The sequence below is a fragment of the Coturnix japonica genome, chromosome 2 (genome assembly GCF_001577835.2).
Source record: "Coturnix japonica isolate 7356 chromosome 2, Coturnix japonica 2.1, whole genome shotgun sequence".
Lineage (NCBI taxonomy): Eukaryota > Metazoa > Chordata > Aves > Galliformes > Phasianidae > Coturnix > Coturnix japonica.
This window is the reverse complement of record NC_029517.1, coordinates 98,563,893-98,588,060: the sequence shown is the minus strand read 5'-3', so window position 1 is coordinate 98,588,060 and position 24,168 is coordinate 98,563,893. Positions and strand designations below refer to the sequence as shown.

Sequence of the window (24,168 nt, the reverse complement as noted above, 5' to 3'; positions counted from 1 at the left end):
ATGATACTATGATACTATGATACTATGATACTATGATACTATGATACTATGATACTATGATACTATGATACTATGATACTATGATATCACTCCTCAGAAGGGTGGGTAGATGAAGAGGCTTTGGTTGTAGGTGTACATGGTTATTTTATTTTGTATTGGTTATTAATTTTTTAACTATGTTCATCCCGGAGAAGCAGGAAGTTAGCAGAATGTCCCCCACATACTAATGATATTTTTGTTCTATTATTGTTGCCCTCTACTGGAATGCAGCTGATGTAGCTGATAAAAACTGGGTTTTAAGCTTAAAAATTCAGTTGAAACTGAACTGAATTGTTCGCTCCTCTGAGAGCTACTATTTCAGACTTTCTTTAAGCAAATAGTACTACAATAACTATTTTTGGTTTCCATATGAACCTTAAAGTACAGTCTAAGAAGTGCTATTTATTAGGCGGTTTGACCTTTTTTACCCATTTATTTTAATGAAATTTGCTATTCCAGTGTAATCACAGGATCCTCATGAGATAATGAGGAAATATGCTTTCAATGAGCATATTCAGTCATTAAGGGCTCTTAAGGGCAGTATGATCTAAACTCTGAGTTAAGGACACAGATTCCAGGTTTTCCCAATTGTCAACAATTTAAATTAAAACAAACAAACAAACAAAAAAACACTTTTAAAGTTTCTATGTCTTATGCTTCCTTTTGTCTTATTTTCTTATTTCCTGAAAGAAAAAAAAAAAATAATAGTGTAAATAAAGAGCTCATAGGTCTAATGAGATAGCAAGAAAACTGTTCAATGATTGATAGTGTGTGTGTCAGGTACCAAAAATGGACCTCTGGAAGAAGCAATAGTACAGTAGATGTTTGTTGTCAGGGTAGAACAATGAACAGAGACCACTTTCAGTATACATAGGAACCACTAAGACAGTAGTACAACATCTAGAATAAGGGCAAACCCACTCCTGCTCAGTATTTTGTTGACTCAGATATTAAATACGATTTTTCCATACTTTCACATATCATTTGATCTACCCTTTCCTTGCAACCAACAGAATCCACCTAACTTTGTAGGCCTCCTACATCATCTGAAATTTTCCATGAAAAAATTACCTTCTATTATTTTAATTTATTCAGGCCATATATGTGTATTTCCCCTAATTATTTAGACTTTGCAGCCTTCTTTCATTTCATAACTGCTGATTTGCATCAGGAATGGTTAATTAAATGCAATAACTTTCCCATGAATTAAAGCAACAAGAAAGTGCATGCCAGTAAGATGTTAAGTGATTGCAAAGAGGCAGCAAGACTATTACAAATTGGAGCAGGTTGGAAAAAAACACATGAATCCATTTGGTGATAATCCTGTGTTAATACAAGAGGACAAAAGTGTAAATGGGCAATTAAGAGAGAGTAAGCCTTATTCAGGAAGCTCCTTTTGAGCAGACACAAAAAAGTCCTGAAGTAGCAGTTGACTAAAAAGTTTAAGGGTAGAATAACTAAATTTTTGCTATCATTAGACACAATACTTGATGGATTTTTATTCTGGGTCAATATTAATATGTAAATACTCGTGGATTAACTTTCCATATGGAAATTGAAAGTTCCCTTGAATTCTATATATAAGTAGAGAAAGAAAATAAGTCAGATGGTCCTGAGGTCTCATCTGGAAAGTAACTTTGTAGTTGTACAAGCTTCTTAGTTAAATTCTTGTACTGACTGTCCTTGAATTAGCCAGTGGAATAAAATCAAATAAAAACTTACACATTTGGTGAGCTGCTGATACATACAGATGTTTGACAGATACTGTTTCACACACAGGATGATTAGAAAGACTCAGGGATGCCCCCCCAACCAAACAAACAAAGAAACAAACAAACCCAAAACCAAAAACATACAGATCAACTGATTATCATTTCTAACAGAGTTCTTACACTGATGCATAATAAAATTTAGGTAGTATACTTACACATTAAAAAACTAGAGTATGTTAAGCATATCATCAATTTATGGTATATAAGAATACTACCAAAGGAAAAATGGCCATGTGAACTATGATTCCAACCATGAATATTACCACATTTGTTTAATGTACTTCCATGTCAAGACTGGTTCAGTGATGCATTGAACTCTACTTGCACAGTGTACTGTTAAAGCAATATTGTTAACAATTGAAAACCAGTGCTGGAAAAAGCTGTAATGGTTGCATGAGAAAGCAAGAAATGTCTGTCTCCCTACTGAAAATTTATTAGAAGCATTTTAAACAATATAAAAACAAAACAAAAATATTAAAACAAATGACCCAGACAGAGATACAGGAAGCATTACTTTCATAATGAAATACAACTGGATAATTGTCGCTTACATCACAAAACTGACTGCTCACTGCAGTACAATTACTGAATAGTTAAATACATTTCTGTTGAGCACCTTCAAATGATATTTTAGTTATATTCACTTTGAAAGAGACCACAGAATAACATTTAAAATTCAGAATGTGGTATGAGTAGCAGGTCATAACGACTGGTTTAGTAGATGGCAAGATGTATAAGAAGCTGTTACATCCTGAATTCATTATGACCTCAAAATGCCAACACCTTGGAGCTTGAATATACATACACTTGTCTAAAGAACCAGGTTAAGGCAATGAAAAGAATTAGGTCTTGAAATAAGTGCACAGTGAAGAAAACATTGGATCATACTTCTTCATAAAATCAAGAGAGTACAGCTGTCTATATGAAAGACATGACAAATGCTTGAATATGCATACTGTTGAAGAAAATATTATTTAGTAAGTGTGCTAGATATGATTAAGACATGCCATTGATCCAGTCTGAAAGGTTTCTGGGATTGGAATAATTTTTTTGCAAAACTAATACAGGGTTTACAAGAGTAAATGTAGTATATCAGATCAGTATATATTTAACACATGACAATATTTGTGCTTTCTGTGAAATTGGGGTGATAAACAACAGACACTTTACATATAGAAAGTAACCAGGTTCCTGTTTTTGTCATTTGTAAAGTATTTCTGTTATAAATTCAATAATTCATGTCAGCTAATAATGGAGTGAAGTTATGAAGAAAAAAATCAAATATTAAAAGGAATACGTATGGCATATAGTGTAACACAGAGCTTGAGGTGCTGAGACTGGCATTTAACAGGGATGGGTTTAGATAGCTGATTATCAGAACTGCATCTCTTGGCCCCTCTGTCCACCAAAGTTGTTCCTTCAGTTATTATTGGGGTTGTTCAGCCTGGAGAAGATGAGGCTTCAGGAAGATGTTATTCAGGGAGGCCTTTCACTATTTAATGGGGCCCTATGAGAAAGATGGGAAGATAATTTTTACAGGGCATGTAACGATGGCAAAAGGTATGGAAGTTTAAACTGAATGAGTAGATTTAGATTAGTTATAAGGAAGAAATTAATGATGAGGGTGTTGAGGCACTGGAACATGTTTCCCAGAGAAGCTGTGAGTGCCCGATCCTTGGAGATGTTCAAGGCTAGATTGGATGGAGATTTGACCAACCTGATCTGATGGGAGGTAGCTTTGTACGGGGTTAAAAATGGATGATCTTTAAAAGTCTTTTCCAAGGCAAACCATTCTGTGAAACTGTTTTTATAAGCAACAGCATATTACTCTCCCAGCAGAAATCAGACTGTTATGCTGTCAGGAAATGATCTTATATATCTCTTCTGATTTAAAACACCAGATTGCACACTTTCTGATTGTTTGTGGAAGTTAAATAAAGTGGCTAACTCTCATTTCAATTTTACTTTTCACTTACAATTTTATTATGAAGTAACAGACATTACAATAAATAAGATATTGTATTTACTTCCATTTTTCACAAAATTCCAAATAAATGAGGATAAACATAAGTTAAATGTTTTCCATTATCTGTCTTATCTTAGTACTTCTGAATGCAGTTACAAGCACTGACAGTGAATAAATCAATGCTGCTGCTGATACAAAATAATAGAAAGATACGGCTGAAATCAACAGATCAATCTGTTGAGCAGTTTATAAAGCCCTGTAATGATGGCACTCTCAATGCCTTATGAGTAAATCTATTAGTAAGCATGGCTCCACTGAGCATGGGAAGTTTTTTTAATACCTAAATAGACTCTTTCTGGTTGCACTCCATGAGATTCACATTCTCTGCTTCTCATGTAACCCATCACAGAAACAAAAAAGAAACTGTGTTCTCTTTGTTTGGCTTTTTTTTTTTTTTTTTTAAATTATTATTATTTTTATTTTTATTTTTTTATTTAAGTTGAAACATTATTCATTTCTTCAGGCCAAACAGTTCCATCTCACCTCTTACTTGCAAGTTCATGCAATTGTCCTCTTTGGTTGCTATGTGACATTTTTTCCTGCATGATCAGGAGAATTGGCTAGCACATTACAACAGCTCTGATCTCTGTCCACAACCATCAAAAGTCTCAGTCACTTCTGATCTGCTTATACTCACACTGAAATTTGGTCGTGCATGTCATGTATGAGTTGCCTCAGTTAATATTCTTTTGGCTAGATGGCTTTAACAGCATCTCTGAGATTTAAACTCTTGGTTGACAAAAGGCTTCCTATGATGTTTGGGTCACTCACTAGACAGAATTTTTCATCACACCAAAGACTATCACTTCCTCATGGGAAGGGAGACTGGTAAGCTCACAATCTTTCCAACTGCCACATTTTCATTTAATTTTTTATCATTTCTGTAATTAGGTTTGAATCTTTAGTTACTATGAGGCAGCAATGTAATAAATCACTGTCTGGAAGGAACAGTTTCACCCAAAAGAAGACCTACAAGTAGACATTTCAGTAAAATGTATGCTCCACTTGAGGCACCCTTCTCTCCTCAGACTTCTTCCTAGAGAGAAATGCAAACCATAACTTCTAAAAACCCACTTTAACATTTGGACTGAAACAGCTACAGCTTTGGTTCCTATCTCCAGTTTCTGCACCCACTACTAGTAGTAGATGGTACAAGGAAAATTACTCGACAACTGAATTTATCTTGTAACAGTTTATATATACCACACTTGCTGAATCTCATTAATTTCCTACTGCCCTTTTCCCCCCAAAGTCCTTTTGAGTTGCTCATTTATTTAGTCACATGGCTTCATGCCTTTAAGTTCCTCTTGCCAAGTAATATGACTTGATTAAAAGTTTGTTGAATTCTGCAGCTAAATTTGGTTTGTTCTCACTCTTGAGACTGAGATCCATCAGCAGGCTTCTGAACTTGCCCCTTAAGAGTCTACAGTTTACCAGGATTTGCGTTATTTCTCACTTTGGCAGAGATAACATTCACAGTTCCCAATTTGTCTTTTTACACACACACACACACACACACACACAAAAAAAAAAAAAAAAAAAAAAAAAGAAAGAAAAAGTAGGGAGTAGAACAGCAGAAGAAATGGGGAATTTTATATGATTATATATAACATGATATAATTAACCCTCCTGACAGAACCTAATGCCCTGCAGAAATGTAAACTGTGGTTTTTAAAATATTGTTAATGTTTATACCATAGCATATAGTTCCAAATGTACTCCTGCAGGCAAACTTCAATACATTTCTTAGCTGCCAATAACATAGACAAATACCATTATCAGAGGTAGTGAAGCTGAAGAAGTTTTCCATAGTCTTTATAGTTACTGTATCTTCCATCAGTTCACTACCATCCCGAGGTTCAGATTACTGGATTACAAAAAATATATTCATATATATAAGAACATCTAGTCTTTGTTGGACTTTTCTGTTTAAGGGAATCACACACATATTCTCTTGGAACTTTCAGGAAGAAAAGCAGTATTTCAGAAACAATTTGTCTGACAGCACCAGCTAATAATCTGTTTGCAAGTAAACTAAAAGGTCATTTGCTATTATGGTACTTAAATCATTTATTTGACATAATATGAAAGAGTTGTTGAGATGTTAAGCTCAACTATGAACTAGATATTACTATAAATTCTAAGTTTGATGATAAATAATGAAATATTTTACTATGTAACTGTAAGATAGCTATAAAATTCTTGTGTTTATTCACAAATCATCTTAATTAATCACTTTAAATTTCACTTGAAAATCTGAAAAACTACTTTCTTATTTTTATTTTTAAAACATTTTGTAAAATGCTTCTAGTCACTCCTTTATCATAGAGTCATAGAATGGCCTGGGTTGCAAAGGACCACAATGATCTAGTTTCAACCCCGCATGCTATAAGCAGGGTAACCAACCACCAGACCAGGCTACCCAGAGCCACATCCAGTCTGGCCTTGATGTGACAACCTCTTTAGGCAACCTGTTCCAGTGCATCACCACCATCTGTGTGAAAAAAACTTCCTCCAAACATCTAACCTAAATCTCCCCTGTCTCAGTTTAAAACCATTCCCCTTGTCCTATCACTATCAACTCATGTAATCAACTGTTACCTTATACGGTAAGGCCCACTGTACTCTGCATGTACTTTATGCACTGAATCTAGTATTGTTTTAAAATATACTCTGAGCTGTTCTTCAATGAGAAACTTTTGCAATAAAACCTCTGCATTGTTTTAAGTAGGTAAGATCAGACCTCTTTCTCTCAAAAAGTTACAGGGCAATTAGCTTGAGAAATTCTGAATTCAGTTGACTTCTAAATTATGCAGTTGCTCCTACTTTCCTCCAGTTTCTCCCCATAAGAATTCAAGAATTCAAACATTACCATAAAATATGAGCAAAATGGGGACTTTTCTGAAGCATTTTCTGATGTTTCTGAACTGTAATATTCAAAAACTGAGCAATATGGACAAATTCAATCTTTTGGATTATGATTGAAAGGCAGATCATTGGGTAGAATTTGTCAAAGTAGTAAAAAGTATGCAGAACTTGAAATATGGGGGAAACCACACCATTTTTGAGTTCAGACTTTTTATTTATTTATTTAACTACATTTGAAGACTATTTGAGTTTTGACAATAGAAATGTTAAATAATCATAGTAGAAATTGATGGCATACATTTTCTTCCTCGGATATCACCTTAAAATCCTTAGATAAGAAGAATTTCAAATAATTAAAAGTAAAAAGAATTTTCCTCATCCTCCTGAGAATCATAAGCTTCTTGCAATTAAGAACAACTATGACCACTTTGGAAGATAATACAATAGAATTTAAACAAAAGTTTTGTCTTAATGTGGATTTCTTGCTTACCTATGAAAATACTAGGAACCTTTATTGGATTTCAATGCATTATATTCAGATAAATGTGATCTTTTAGAATCAGTTTGTTTTTTTTCTTTCTTTTTGTTTTTCCAGCTGAGAACAGAAAAGAACAGAAAAGCAAAACGATGTTCTAATCCATTTAAAAATGACATATTTGTGCATGAGTGAGAATTGTCACATGATCTATAAAGTTCAAGAAACATTTTTAAAATCTTTCACTGAAAGTGCATCTGTCTCCACAGATTTCAGAACACCATCTCACTGTCTAATTACATTCCTGCTGTAAAAGAGATTGTGTACTTGAAAGTATAGATTTTTTTTTTTGCAACATCAATAGTTTTTGTACTCCAAATGAAAAGATGATTTCATAAGTTAATAAATGTAAGCACCATTTCACCTTTACAAGATAGCAGTGACTCAACAATAAAACATACTATTAAAGAAGGAATCATTCTTATGACGCTGAAAACAAGTTACTGGAATAAATTATTATTATTATTATTATTATTATTATTATTATTATTATTATTATTATTATAACACATTTTCTCTTGTTACTATACTGACATTTTAGTTAACATGGACATTAAATTTCCTGAGAGAAAAAAAAAAAAAAAAAAGCATGTGACACACAGGTTTACTACTGCATTACAATTAAAATACAGGAAACAAATTATTCAGTGAAAGTTAAATGTAATAGCCCACGATGATAATGCCATGAGTCGAACACAGAGCTACAACTTACAGTACATGAAATGTGTATGCCAATGTGCAAGGAAAAAGGATAATGTATGGTGAGTAAAATGGTGTGGCTACATTGTTATTTGTTGCATGGTGTGAGATATGGCTGCAGAAATTTCATGTTATTATAATAACACTTAAAATAATAATAGATATCACAATGGTGCATTATTTGGAATGTTTAGAACAAAGTAAATATCTTAATAATATAATTAATCCCTATTCATAAAGAATAAGCTGATTGTGAGAGCATAATCATAAAACCTAGAATGAAGAAAATAATCCCAAAGCTGAATGAAGGCAACAATTCATATATAAAATATGGAATTACGCTTTTATTATGACTGCTAAATGTACTTAGGAGTCATTACGTGGGTATTAATACAATACAAATTGCAATCTCAAGCTATACACAACTGAAAAAAATATTAATGAAAAGAAGTCATCACTATATAAAGACAGTCTTTATCTCTGAAGCTGCCTTCATTTCATGTTCTAAACTATACAGGATCTATTGTGTCTACTTTGGTATTTCTTTATTCGTTCTGAATATAATTTCAACCCTAATGTAAATAGATCACAGTTGACAGAAGTTTTCTAATTCCTAAAATATTTTTTATTTTTGTTCTGACTTGGATTATAAAGAATATATTTATTTAGAACTCTTCTCATTAACATATCATTTGTTCCCTGTTTGATCTCTAACCCCTCCCAATTTTATTCTAGACTGCCACACTTACAGATGGTCACGGTTGTCTGATTACAACAATTTACACCTACAATGTGTTTCACGTACAGAACATACAATTTACATTTTGAGTAAATTCTGATCAAAAATTCATCTAATGCTTCTAATTCATGAGCCTACTCATTGTAACAAGTTAATTCTCTACTCTTTCTTTCCTGTGTTAGGTTAATGAAGGTGTCATCGTTTAGCCAAGACATTCCTTCTTGCACTTTCTTCCATTGGACTGGTGAGGTATGGGTTTCACTTACCAAAAATAAGACCATTTATTGATTTATGGTAATACAAATATTCACATGTGAAAATGTAATATGTTTAAATATCTTTATTAGTGCTAATACACTATTGGTAGCAGTAAAAAGAGCAACTGGGACAACTGATAGAAAGAAATGCTACTCTGCAGACAGACCGATGGAAGAGTGGCTATATTTAAAATAATTCCATTCTTACTATTAACTTTTCTTGTCTCTTAGTGACTAGGGAAGAAAACACTTTCAAGCCCAAAGGTTGTTTTTTTTTTGTTTTGTGTTTTTGTTTGTTTGTTTGGTTGGTTGGTTGGTTGGTTGGTTGGTTGGTTGGTTTCTCATCTATTTGAATAAAGACTTAAAAACACGCATTGAATTTGCAATTGTTCTAATCAGATGAAAAGGACATTGCCACTTGAGATAAAAAGATCAGTAATGCTGAACATCAATTCTTTTCTAATATTTGCTGATGACTTGACCACGAAGCAGTCTGCCTTTTAAGTCATACCAGCATAAAGACTGAATGGTATTATAACCAGGAGATAGTGGGAAGTTTCTGTGAGATTCATTTTAGGGTAGAAAAAAGTTTTAAGAATAACACACACAAACTGTGATTTGTTCTATGAATTTACAAATGTAATGAGAAAAGAGTTTTGCGTCAAAAGCATAAAGAAAGATATGTCAGCTACAATTGCTTAAAGCTGGGTTTGACCTACAACCTAACCAGATAAGTGAATAGCAACTCAATTTACTGGTAGGACCATCTGCAAGCCTTAGGGAGTTCTAGTTGCTAACCGAATCCAAGGACTATTCTCTTTTTATGCAAATTGCACATTATAATTTTCTGACTTCTGCTCATTATATTTTGCGTTGAAAATGCTATTTATGGTTACTGTTTGGCAAATGGATGTGCTAATCTCCCTCCTGCTGCAGCAAGAGTAGCTTTTTTAATTAGGGTGCAGGTATTTTTCACAAATATTTTATTGCTTTCAGTGAAACTGATGGAGATGACATCAATGTTATACTGTCTCTTTAGGCACATAACTTGAAAAACAATCAGTTTGAAACAGCTTCTAAAAAACAACTTCTAGGAATTCTGAAATAGTATTTCAAAATTTATAGATATGTTTATACAGTGATATCATGATCCATTTATGTTAATCTAATGCAAAATGAAACAATTTTGATATGAAACAAAGAATCATAGAATTACAGAATGGAAACATGTACGCAGACTACAATTTATCAATTATACATCAATATATATAATATATATATAATATAATATATATAATTTATATATCAATAAAGAGGACCTGAAAGAGAAAGTTTAGTTCCACAACTCCACAGGGATTGTTCTAGACTCAGGATATATTTTTTCCTCTGACACACCCTATATATGATAGCACAATTAAAATTCCCTTAAAACATCCCTATTGCTACAAGATGAGACGGATGTTTAAAAAGAATGCACATGCTATTAAAATATATTTTCATGAGTAGTTTCAGACTGGCAAAGAACAAAACAAATAATAAGCAAACTATATTCACACCTTTTAATGACTGTATACAAGTATGTAGAACTGAATGACAATGCTCACTGCTAAAAGCTCAAACAAACATCTATGTAGGCATCACTCAGCTTTATTAAAATATTAATTATAATGCTAATTTCTTCAAAGATTTATTTTTTATCTGCATTTGCATTTTTCCTCATAATAAGAAACTTCAAGAATAGCTCCGTAGACATCTGAAGTATCTCAGGAAAACTCATGAGTAGAAAAATCTTTGTGGCATTTTATAACATTTTGCAGAGATTACTAATAAAATTAGCACAGTTTAAAAAAAAAAACAACAAACAAACAAAAAAAAAAAAGCACCTGGAAAGAGTAAAAACAGGTGTCTGAATGTCAGCAGACATTTTCCAATAAAATCAACTTACTATAAGTTGGGAGGATTAAACTTTTCATTAATTCTTCATACTAAAGAATATGGATTATTTTGCCATTTTGAGTCCTTGATGTTTTAATCATCTGTTTCACAAACTGGGACTTTCCTTTCCTGGACTGCAATATTACCACAGACTCACTTGACATAAATGTTTAAGCCTAAGGCAGCCTAGCCAGTTAGGCAAGGAGCCAACCAGCACTACCCTTGTCATGTTCCAGCATTCCTGTATTTCTGAATTTATGCCATCTTGGTTTTCAGATAGGGCTGACCTAACAACTCACATATCTATCTCTGTCTATCTACCTATCCAGATATCTCTCCTCTAAAAATGTCTCCTGTTCATCAGTAACTGAGTAAGGAGGAACTCATATCTTCATGGTCCCTTACAGACGGCTTATAAAAATTAGTATAAGTGTTTATATATTGAATATTATCTGGAGAACAGACTTTGTCCAACATAAAACCAGCTGAGTTCTAGAGCTACACAGTGCAAAGTTCTGATATCTTAATAAATGTGTGATCACAGTCATACCTCTTTCTCTAAATCTCTTCCCAATCCCACATCTAGCTGTTACCTCTTTTTTTTCTTCCTTCCTTCCTTCCTTCCTTCCTTCCTTCCTTCCTTGCCTTTTCTTCCTTCCTTCCTTCCTTCCTTCCTTCCTTCCCTTCCTTCCTTTCCTTCCTTCTCCTTCTTCCTTCTCCTTCCTTCCTTCCTTCCTTCCTTCCTTCCTTCCTTCCCTTCCTTCCTTCCTTCCTCCTTCCTTCTTCCTTCCCTCCTTCCTTCCTTGCCCTTCTCTCTTCATTTTTCCTTCCCCTCCTTCTTCCTTCGCGCTCCTTCCTTCCTTCCTTCCTTCCTTCCTTCCTTTCCTTCCTTCCCTTCCTTCCTTCCTTCCCTTCCTTCCTTCCTTCCTTCCTTCCTTCCTTCCTTCCTTCCTTTCTCTCCCTTCCTTCCTTCCTTCCTTCCTTCCTTCCTTCCTTCCTTCTCTTCCTTCCCTTCCTTCCTTCCCTTCCTTCCTTCCTTCCTTCTTCCTTCCTTCCTTCCTTCCTTCCTTCCTTCCTTCCTTCCTTCTTTCCTTCCTTCTTTTTTCTTTTTCTTTTTTTTTTCTTTTTTTTTCATAAAGAGAACAAGTGTAACATTAGTGAAATGAATATGTACCACATATGAGAAAAGGAGATTTTCCTTCTCTCTGAGTAAAATTACTAAATCATTAAAGTAGATCTTAGGAGTTCAAAATCTACACAGCAGCTACAAATTGCTATACTAGCAAAGAAACATTAAGCACATATATCTAAAAATTACCAGTAAAACTTGTATTTTCCCCAGTCTCTGCACCTGTACAGGGGTAGGGCAAGCGGCAATCACAATGGACGGAAACATGACTGAAGAAGTCTGCACTTCTCTCTTCCTGCCTTTTAGTTGGGCTAGAACAACTGAGGAACTGCACTGTTAACAATACTTGCAAAACGATTATGGCTAAAAAAATCTGCAAAAATAAAAGCAGTACTATAATACAGGGAGTCATGTGTCTGTCTATTTTGATCATGATAGGCAATACCAGAGTATACACCATGACAACGGACATTTCATTCTCAGGTTGAAGGTTTAGATTAGCACTTGTGCTGTACTTGAGCAATACTCCTAATTAAGAGAAAGCCTAATCGAGAACCATGTTCTAGAAAAACAATCCTTGCTTCCTACTCAATGGCATGGGTATGAATTTTAAACGTGGCTCAGTGGATAGCCAAGAGAAAATTGTATGGAAAGGGGATTGGAGCCTTAGCCCTGAACTGTATCTAGAGATCCTTTAGCCAGGGGTGAGACAGCATCAGCCCTGCAGGCCAAGTAACTCAGAGAGCTTCTGTCTTATGTGAGGGTGATTCTTCCAACCTGTAGGCTACTATTTTACAAGTATCCTCTTGCCATTTCCTATTAGAAGTGGAAGAAATAACTCCTTAATTCAAGGAGATTGAATTACCGTCTGGAGATGTCTGCATCCTTTATACAGTAAATGGGATAGAAGATAAAAGTAAGTGTCTAAGTTAAGAGAACTGTTTCACATATCCATTGACTATGTAGGTAGTTTGGGGAGAGAGGATCTTGCCTTTACAAGAAAAAAAAAACCAAAAAAAAAAAACAAAAAACATTTCTGAGACCATTTAATTTACCCAAATTAGATGGAATTCCTATATTTTTATCTGGTTAATAAAAAAGGAGACTACTTTCTTGGCTTTCCAACAGCAGAAAAGAAGATCTGATAAAACTCCTCTAAGTCTCCTGAATTATGTGAGGTCCTGCAGCATGCTGACACATTCTCGGAAGTATTTCATCAATTTTATTACCTTGTAAATTACCTCAGGAAGTAAACAAAATTAAAGCAATATTTTCTGCTAGACGGACGAAGTTCTGCTCTGGAGAAAACTGTCATAAGTTTGCATGATAATTCAACTTATAAATAATAATTTTCTGTACAAACTGAAAGCATACAAAATGTTCAAATAAATCACCTCTACATAGATTAGTTGAACATACTTAAACCTATCTATGAACAGTTTGACCCCAAAATAATTGTTCTATCACGTTACTTAAGTGGCCACTGTACTGTGGCCACAATGGGTTATAAAAATACTTTTTACTGATCCTCTATGTGGTTTCAGTGCATCATGGTAGATGAGTAGTAGCTCATCTATTAGTAGTTTGAAAAACATTTTCTTTTCTGGCATTTTAAAAGTAGCCTTGTGATAAAAACTGCAATATACCTTGTTAAAGAGTTAAATTGTATATGTGCTTTGACCGCATATCATCTCTATGTTAATACAGCTAAAACTAAATGTAGGGTTTAATGTGAACCAAGCTCTTCCTCAGATGTATTTCATATTTTATTTAATGAAAGTGAACCATTAAGAGGGACAGGTGAGGTGGGCAGGCACTGCTTAACTATCCAGTTACCACGTCTCCAGAAGTATTTTATGATTTCCTCATTCCCTGTAACTAAAGACTAGGAACTAGTTTTCCTATTGAAGACTGGAGAACCCGTATGTACATTTCTGTCATGAAGCGCTCTCTTGACAGACTACACAGGCATACGTGAAAATTTTCTCATTAAAAAAAAGCAAAACTGGGGAATAAAGAATCAATTGCCTGCATCAAATATAAAAATGTATAGTCAGAATCACAGAATCACAGAATTATCAAGGTTGGAAAAGACCTAGAAGATCATCCAGTCCAACCATCACCAATACTTCCCAGCTAAATCATATCCCTCAACACCACATCCAAATGTTTCTTGAACACACCCATGGTCGGTGACTCCACCACCTCCCTAGGCAGTGCATTCCAGTGCCTGACTACCCTTTCCGAGAAGTAATATTTCCTAATGTCCAGCCTGAATCTGCCCTGGCACAGCTTGAAACCATTCCCTCTGGTCCTATCACTGTCTACATGAGAGAAAAGGCTGACCCCTAGCTCACTACAACCTCCCTTCAGGAAGTTATAGAGAGCAATAAGGTCTCCCCTGAGCCTCCTCATCTCCAGGCTGAACAATCCCAGCTCTCTCAGCCACTCCTCATAAGGCCTGTGCTCCAGACCGCTCAACAGCTTTGTAGCCCTACTCTGAACACGTTCCAGGGCCTCAATGTCTTTCTTGCAGTGAGGGGCCAAAACTGAACACAGTACTCAACGTGCAGCCTCACCAGCATCGAGTACAGGGGGACAATTACCTCCCTGTTCCTGCTAGTAACACCGTTTTTGATGCAGGCCATGATGCCGTTGGCCTTCTTGGCCACCCGGGCACACTGTCGGCTCATGTTCAGCTGAGCATCAATCAGTATCCCCAGGTCCGTTTCCTCCACACAGTCCTCCAGCCACTCCGCCCCAAGCCTATAGCGCTGCCTGGGGTTGTTGTGGCCAAAGTGCAGGACCCAGCATTTGGTCTTGTTGAACCTCATCCCATTGGCTTCAGCCCAGCTCTCCAGCCTGTCCACATCCCTCTGTATGGCCTTGCTACCCCCAGGCAGATCCACACTCCCAGCCAATTTGGTGTCATCTGTATACTTACTGAGGGTGCACTCAATGCCCTCATCCAGGTTATCAATAAAGATATTGAAGAGGACAGGCCCCAAGCACTGACCCCTGGGGAACACCACTTGTGACTGGTCGCCAGCTGGATTTAACTCCATTCACCACCACTCTCTGAGCCTGACCCTCCAGCCAGCTCCTTACCCAGCCAAGAGTGTACCCATCCAAGCCACGGACTGCCAGCTTTTGCATGAGAATACTGTGGGAGACAGTGTCAAAAGCTTTGCTGAAGTCTAGGTAGACCACATCAACAGCCTTTCCCTAATCCAGCAGATGGGTCATTAGATCATAAAAGGAGATCAGGTTGGTCAAACAGGACCTGCCCTTCATGAACCCATGCTGGCTTGGCCTGATCCCCCGGCCATCCCGCACATGCCGCATGATCTCCCTCAAGACAATCTGTTCCATAACCTTCCCTGGAACCGAGGTCAGGCTAAAAGGCCTGTAGTTCCCCGGATCCTCCTTACAACTATTCTTGTAAATGGGAGTCACGCTGGCATAAAGAAGGCATTCAGAACCTCTGCCTTTTCCTTATCCTCAGTGGTCACATTCCCAGCCTCATCCAGCAAAGAGTGGATATTCTCCTTTGTCCTCCTCTTACTGTTAATGTATTTATAAAAGAGTTTCTTATTCCTTTTTACCCCAGCGGCCAGGCTAAATTCAAGCTGGACTTTTGCCTTTCTGATTTCACCTCTACAAATCCTAACAACTTCTCTGTATTCATTCTCAGTTGCCCATCCCTCCTTCCACAGGCAGTAGATTCTCTTTTTCTCCCAGAGCCTCAAGAATAGCTCCCTATTCATCCACGCCAGTCTTCTTCCCTGCTGGCTCATTTTGCAGCTCAGGAGGACCACCTGCTCCTGCGCCCTTAAGACTTCCTTCTTGAAGAGCAACCAGATCTCTTGGACCCCTTTGTTTGCTAAGAATGAATGCCAGGGGACTGCCCCTTCTAGTCTCTTGAACAATTCAAAGTCCACCCTCTGGAAGTCCAAAGTAGTCACCTGGATATTAATCAAATATATGGGATTCATACTCTCTGAGACATTATTCTGCTTTCCAGTGCAGTAAGTCGGAGTGATTAGGTGATAAGAAGAAACCAAGATGCTCCATCCTAAATTTTTCATGCCTGATTTCATGACCTCAGTGACATTCCCTCAAAGTAATAATTATCTCATTTTCTGAAATAAACAAATGGACAAAACAAAACCTTACAATTGGATCACTGCCCACATAGGCCATTAGCATGCCTATAATTTCAGACTTTGCTCACAGATACCTGCCACAACTACTGCATTGGTTATTATTAGAAGATACATAACTTGCAACAGATTTTTGTAACTCATTTTGTTAAAACTCACAAGTACAAGGCCTATTTCCAGTGCAGGACATTCTGCTTATAGGTCATCTGTAGTTTTGTTTATTTTCCCATCAGCTGGACTTGTTTCCTATAATATCTCAAACCTTTAATGACTAAAATTCCTGTTTCTCACCACACCCCCCTGCATCCTGATATGAGTCCTTCTCTTCCTCAGGCAAATATAAGCTATGTGCTACCAGAGCACACTGGATATCTGCAGCACTTTATGAAGCAAGACAACCAAATGGAGAAAATGTTTTCAACACACTAATCTACTAATAATGCATATACCCTGAGGTGCATTATGGTTCTTTGAACGCATTCAATTTATTTATTTATTTATTTATTTATTTATTTATTTATTTATTTATTTATTTTAAATTTAATTGGTTGTGGAAGAAAGGTAAAGCTGTTGATGTAACCATCTTTTAAAAATGTATTCTAATGATAAGAGAAAACAGATGTAAAAACAAGCTAACCACTTTAAAATAATTGTATTTGTGTTTTAGACTGCAAAGAAAACAGATACAAAGAGGAAAGTTACTATTGTTTAGCTTCCCAGGTCCCCGTTGCAGTTTTATCAACAGTAGTTTGTGATTCAGCAGCCTCTTTCAACACACTCTCACAATAAACCAAATGTGGAATATTGAACAGTATGTGGTACAACAAAAAATAAGTTGAAATAGATGGAGGTCTCCAGCTGATATGGAAAGGGCAGCTTGGCATTTTGGCAGGAAAGGGCAACTTTTAATGAGTACTTTCTTTTTCCACGTGCTGCCTCTCTATAAAAACCCAAGTGGCTTACCTGCATTTCTAGTCAGACTAGTCCTATTTCATTTATTCTTGTCATCCTTTCTTTGTCCCTTTAGACCAATGAAGAAAATTTCAGTTTTTCTTAATCACATAGCTTTCTTTCTTTCTATACTTCACCAGGGTTGGATGTCAAGACATTTCTCTAAACGGTCTTGCAACCAGAGCACAGATTTTTTGATAGAGTGCCAAATAAGCTTTCAATGACAGTGACACTAAAGAAGGGAGGGAGCTAGTTTCAGAGCTTCAAATAAAACCTACATAAAGAGCAAATCAGATATTCTGATGTTTTGCTTTTATCTAAGTACCAGTGCAAAAACATCATTTTTAGTTTGAATCCCTACAAAACTGAATGAGTTGGAGAAGATGTGTGGACTCTGCTGTATGACAGCATTATGAAGATAAAACTGAGAAAATATTATCTCTGCATCAATGTGTGGATTTCTTTAAGGTGTGCATTTATGAAATAAATTGTAGTTCAGTTCACAGAACATTTGATTTTTTAGTTCTTTTAATTTTTGTTTTAAAGGATGTTACTACTCTTAAATTAGAGATATATAGATGGCAATTTATACAGAGAACATTTTTATTGACTGCTTCAAGACTTGTGATAATATGTACAGTAAAACTGGAATTGTATGATTAAAAAGGTTTGAATACTTGGGAGAAATTTAGTATAAAATGACAATTTCATTTCAAAGCTATCATGACTAATTACAGTTTACAATTTCACGTAAAAACTCCATATCTGATTGATGAGTTATATCACCATAATCAGAATGTGTCATAACAAAGGCTTTAGTCATGAAGGCAGAAGTTCTGTGTTACAGGTTTCCCAGATAAGGTGAGCATTCAGGAAAATGTCAACACTTACACTTTATAAAAGCACATTTAACTTCCATTCTTTCCTTGGATCTTTCTCCTGACTTATTGTATTCTACATATTACCCCTTCAAATTCAAGTTATGCTATAAATATATAAATGAAATATACTGAAGCAACAGCAAGAAAGTTTGGAAAAACCTGTCTTTCTTTGCAGCTATATTGGTACACCCAAAAGGGCAAACCACATAAACAAGGTATATGCAGAAACAGTTACTCAAATAAGACAAGCCATTCCACAATTTTTCTTGTGAATACAAGGCCATATGTAACACTTCATAAAAGTGACATAGAAACTTATGTTTTTCTAGATATCAAACTGGAAACACTTCACTCCTAAAGGGTAGGAAAAATAAGAAACACTTGATTTATGTAAATTTGATTTGACTACATTTATTCACTTACATCAGTGTGCCTCAAGAGACCTACATATGAAAACTGCATATATATGACATTGTTACGTTACAAAAGCATCCAGTTCAGAGTTTTAAACATTCCTAAGGAGACCTAAGTATCAGTATTGGAGTAAATACCTCTGTGATTTCTTTTACCAAGTCTGGAAGGGAATGCAAAACAAACAAAATTTCAGAAAGCCATAAACACCTGAATGCATAATATTGCTTAGGAAACAAATTATACATTTTAGTAGATAAAATCCAATTTATTTGAGTAACTAGTTCAATTTCAGGGAAAAGCAAATATACTAAAACTCTTCTGAAGATTTCTTATACCTTTTGATTTTTCAGAATCAAAAAACCTTTCAAAAGACCTTAAACTTCTAGAAGACAATGTGGTATTTTGCAAGATTTCCACAGAAAATGATGGAATGATTATAAGTTATTGGGTAATAATTCTTGCTAGATCTTATAGACATTCCAAGATAAATTTAAAACTCTTTTTACCACTTTCTGCTTGCCAACCTTTACTCAGTTGCCTGTCATTTTGTCTGGTGAAGTTCTTGTTGTTTCTTCTCTGCCAAGTGTTAAAGTCAAAGTAAGAAACATAAATCTGCAATAGGTGCAGTGTCTTCCACAGAAATGATGGCAAAGGAAATGGTAAAGAAATATCATGGCACTCAGTATATAAAATTCGAAAGTAATAGACAAGAGTGACATATATAGAGAGGATAAATTCCCAAAGAATCTGTTAAGCTGTATCCTACAAGATGATAACTGGAAAACATGTATATACTTATATACGTCTTTTGTTATCAAAACCCAAAGCTTCTGTCCACATCTTTTTTTTCTTTTTTTCTTTTTTTTCTTTTCCTCCCAGCACTTGGAAAATATATTGGGGTACTCAAGTAATTTTGAATTGAATTGAATCGGGTTTGAAAAATAACTTAGTTAAAACCTTATCCCTGCAGAATTCATTACAGATACTGTCTCTGATATGCCTGAAAACTGTACCACATAAATTAGGGATATATTGGCATGAATGGATTGTTATATAGCATGTGATTTTAGAGTCTTTTCTTAGACTGTTCTAAGACCAAAGTTTCTTTAAAAGTTACGTGACCCACTCGATACTGTGTTAAAGATGAGAAATCAGTATTATTTATCAAAGAAATTAACACAGACTAAAAGTAGCTTATTGAACGGCTAACAGTTCACAGCTGAATTGGTGTGGCAGAACAGAAAAGCACAGATAAAAAAGGTAGAAGCAGCAGTTTTTCCTTGTCTAATCTTCTTTGGCCTGTCATCCAGACTGGCAACAAATACGTCATGAACACACAAGGGAATTAAGAGTTCCCAAGTGTGGGTTCAGTTTAATCTATTCAGGTTTCAGCACACAAACTTTAGTTTGATGACTGCTTCAAGAAAACTCTGAGCTTAACATAACCCCTGTATTTTTTGTGGCTAGTTCTAAATGAATGAATTTTTAGCAGACAGGAAGCTTAGATGGCTCACACTGGAGAGGAACTCAACTTCAGAAATGAATGAGCTTTATGGATTCATCACATCATCAATCATAATGTGATAGGATGTCACTTTAAGCAGTGCATTTCTATACTATTCTGTGAGTTGCATACCCTTATACAAGTCAATTTGTGTTTTTTAATCTTAACAGGATACATTTCACCTCATATGTAATTGTTCCTTTGTTCCTGGGGAACTGAAGAAATGCTAGTTGTCAGTATCACTCTCACTGTTTCAGAATCACTGAAGGACACTACTCCTAATTTAACAAATAGAAGGAAAAATACTGCATGCTTGAAGTCTGTCTTTCGACAAAAGAAAAAAAAAAAAAAGAGAGAATTAATGAAGTCAACTACATCAGTCAACATACCAATATTTTTAATGTAATCTCTGCATGAATACTCATAATATAAATTGCTAAATCTGTGCATTAAAACTGCAACTATCTTGCTGTATGGTAATACAAGTTTAATCTCACACTGCCTAGTGATGGACAGTCTTCAAATTACTGCAGGTAATGTGTGTTGGCCCATAGACAAAATGTTCCAGACTCCATTATTTAGACTCAATTAGCAAAACTGTCTTTCAAAGATGATGATAATCAACACATTCTGGTTTTGCTTCCACTCAGTGCCTTTTTGTTATCCTGTTGGGTCTCTGGCTACACAGCTGATTCTTTAACTGAACTACACCGCTGTTGTGCCAGATGTGAACATTTTACTTTGAAATGGAAGAATTTCTGACTTAATCCAATAAAAAATGTAACTTAACCAGGAGACAAAATCAGGAGATTTTGAAGCCTGGGATTTTTATTTCACAGCTGGGAGAGTAAGCTGGCTTTTTACCACACTCATCGGTGGGGTTTGAACCATCAGACCCTTTGTTTTCAGACAGTTTGTGCAAAAAAGTAAAATAGTTCAGAATAGTGGTTGAAACTAGAATGTATTCTGTCAAAATATCCAGGCGTTTCTCTGCTAGAACCTTTGCTTCAGAGAAGTTCTCTTTCACTCCATTAAGAGACCTGTGACAGAATATACACATCTTCTTAGATATCTGAGTTTGAACTCACCACCACAGGGTCCATAACCAGTCTAAGGAAAGAAAGACATGTCCTGTGGGGTTTTATCTCATCAGAAAACAGATGTCAGAAGTAAAGCAGAGGGATAACTATTCAGACATTCTGCTTTGAGATATTTAACATTAGGCAAGATAAATCCCACCCAAACTTACTGAGTCCAAACCTGACATGCTGGTAAAGGACATGCTTTCATAAATATTGTTTTTATAATCTTACTGGTTATAATCTTCCTTCTGTTTCATATGTTAGAAAAAGCATGTAAGTTTACATTTAAATGAACTATATAGTACTTAAGTGAAAAAATCGTTTTACATAGCTCCTAGTTAAAAATAAAACATTAAATGAAAAAAAAAAAAAAAGAAAAATAGTCGATGTATTTTAGTTTTCCTGAAAATTAAATAAAGTCCTGTACTCACATTGTTTCTTTGATACTGCGTGCCAACTACTCACATGCCTACTCACAATTAACCATTGTTCTGAATAACAGTTTGCTTTTTTCTTTTATCCTCTGACTGTCTAGTACTGCTTAGATTCACTTATCATATATGCTGTCAAACAACTAATTTTTACCGGCAACTGACATTTTTAAGAAAAGTATATCATGAAAAAGAGAGTCTTATTGGTTTCCATAAAATCAAATGGGCAATAAACAATCGGGACAGTTGTAAAATATAATTTACAATAATCATAAGCCCAAACTAAATCACAATTTCTTTACAGGATGTTTTTGAGATAAGGTAAATATAGACATTTTCATAATAGCTATATAATCAGCTTTTCTTCACATAAAACATCAACTCTGTTGTTTGTGTTTCTTTATAGAAACTAGTGTAGAATGATATACTGCACTCCTTTTTAAAACACTGAAAGCATTTTATGTAACAAAAGTGCATTATCAAGATCCAAGTTACAATAAGCAACCATGGTTACAGTCTCATAAGAGATACATAAAGTATTATCAGATAAATTTTAGAGGCTCCTACCTACTGTTGTAAGTAAACAAATATTCCGCTTTAGATTGCAAGAATAATCAATAGTCTAAACTAATGATGGCAAGATAAAAATTAACCAGCACACTCATTTGTCAGGATACCTAGTAGACAAGAAGTTCTATACAGCAATAGCAGTGTAAGGAGGAATAAATAGCCATAAAAAAATGGTTTACACTGCATGGAAGCTCGCAGATGGTGGATGAATTTATGTCTGTCACGTTTTTATAATACAATGACTTTTACATATTGCTGCCAGATGGAACATAGTTTTGCATCTTGAATAAAAATCTGCAAGAAATACAACTTCCTTCAATATGTTCCCTGTATTTGAAACAAAAGCAAATCTAGTTAGATTTGGGAGGCTACAACAGATTTAAGGAAATCTGAAAGAATATAAATTAAGTCCTAAGGGGCTTCTTTGTTCTAAATTATTTCAAAATAATGGAGTTACCCATGTGTTCTGTATTTTTGTAGACAGAACAGAAAAGGAATCATATAGAATTCTAAGCTGAAAACTACATTTTATTTATCAAATGCAAGATGCATCCTAGGTAAATCTAAAAAAATTAAGAGCTTTCAACTGAATTTAGGAATAGTTTAGCAAAACCTATGCATAACATTTATTTCTTGTTTCAATAAAAAGTTATCTATCTCACAAGATCAGACCATAGAACTACAGTGCATGAAGCATAAATGCATTTAATCATTCTTGATAGTGAAGATTTGTATTGTCCGCTTAATTGTGCATTAAATGATACCTAAATAGACCTAATATCTAATTCAGATCCAATTATTACAGTTTCAACACAGAAACTTTTCACCTTTTCAAACCATCAAGATAATGCAGGATTTCCTTTTGCTTTTGTATGTTCTTACCCATCACACCTGCCTTTTTCTTGTTTCTAGTCTTTGTTTCTCATAGTAGCTGGTATTGCTAAATATGCAATGCTGATAACGATGAAGTGAACTAGATGACTGTAGGGGAGAATATTTTCCCATTCAGTGATTTCTCACAAAGTCTGATTTGATGATAAACTTGAGTTGACTTCTCTCAGACAGCCTCGAGCATTGTTTATATGCAGATAATTCTGTGCTTGAACCCATTAGGCTTTTATGACAGTTATAATAAAATATGATTGGGAAACCTTCTGGCTTGCTTGGATCCATACTTACATTGTGCTTTGTGAGGTTGGAAATGTTACTTGCTATTGCTTGTAGCCAGTCAATACAGTCTTCAGTAGAGAGACACTGAATTATTCCACTGCAAACCCCATCCACAGCAATTACTTGGAATGCATTTTGCCTATAGAGATGTCATAACAGATCAGGTCAGAAGAAAATTTCATCTGTTCTAGCATACCATCTTAACAATACTTGTAGAAATGCTTTTCTTTCAACTGCAGTGAAGGTCAGCCAGTGAACACTGACAAATTACTGGTTTTCCTGTTTCATAAATACCTGACATATTAAAACAATCAGCTGCATATTAAATGTCATATATAAAGGTCAACTATTCTTATATTAGGTTTCCATGAAGCTATAAGAAAATCCTATTGACTAGCTCCATGGAATCTTGTTCAACATACTGTACCTTTTTCTCAAAAAAAAAAAAAAAAAAAAAAAAATTGTTTCATTCTCCCAATTCATTTTTAAAACACATTAAGGTTGTTTGTTAGCATGGTAGCTGCTTTTAGTGATAGAATTTTAATTGTAAATGAGCCTCTTCTTACCTGCTGATGGAATAGCTGGTGAATTCAAATTTAATGAGGTAGTATTAATGATTTTTTTCAATTGCATTAGCAAATGACACTAGAATGCCAGGAGACATCCCTTGACAAAAGCAATGGCCACTTGGGTGTCCCTACCCCAGCAAAATTCTTGGAACTTACAATATTCAATGATGCATTATAGTTTGACTTTCTACAAATGAGTGCTTAACAACTACAGAGGTAGAAGAAACTTTCAAACTATAAAGCTATAGCAGATCTAACTTCTGTAAAAGGTCTTTTTGGCCCTTGGGAAGGTTGACAGATCTCTAGCTTCAGAACCCATAAAATCATTATCAATTATTTTCACAGAATATGATATTACTAAGCATACAGAGAACATAAAGTTCCACTGCTAGCACTCTTCTACAAATTAATCCATTCATGGTTTAAAATCAGCA

General features: G+C 35.1%; 1 protein-coding gene across 3 annotated transcripts in view; it reads right to left on the bottom strand.

Moving 5' to 3' along the window:
- SNTG1 (syntrophin gamma 1) overlaps positions 1-24,168 on the bottom strand; it is a 312,873-nt gene that overhangs the window by 57,429 nt on the left and 231,276 nt on the right. For all 3 annotated transcript variants that reach the window (XM_015855564.2, XM_015855565.2, XM_032442721.1), the window contains one exon: positions 23,175-23,304. In XM_015855564.2, the coding sequence (XP_015711050.1) occupies positions 23,175-23,304 (130 nt within the window). The remainder of the gene's footprint in view (positions 1-23,174; positions 23,305-24,168) is intronic.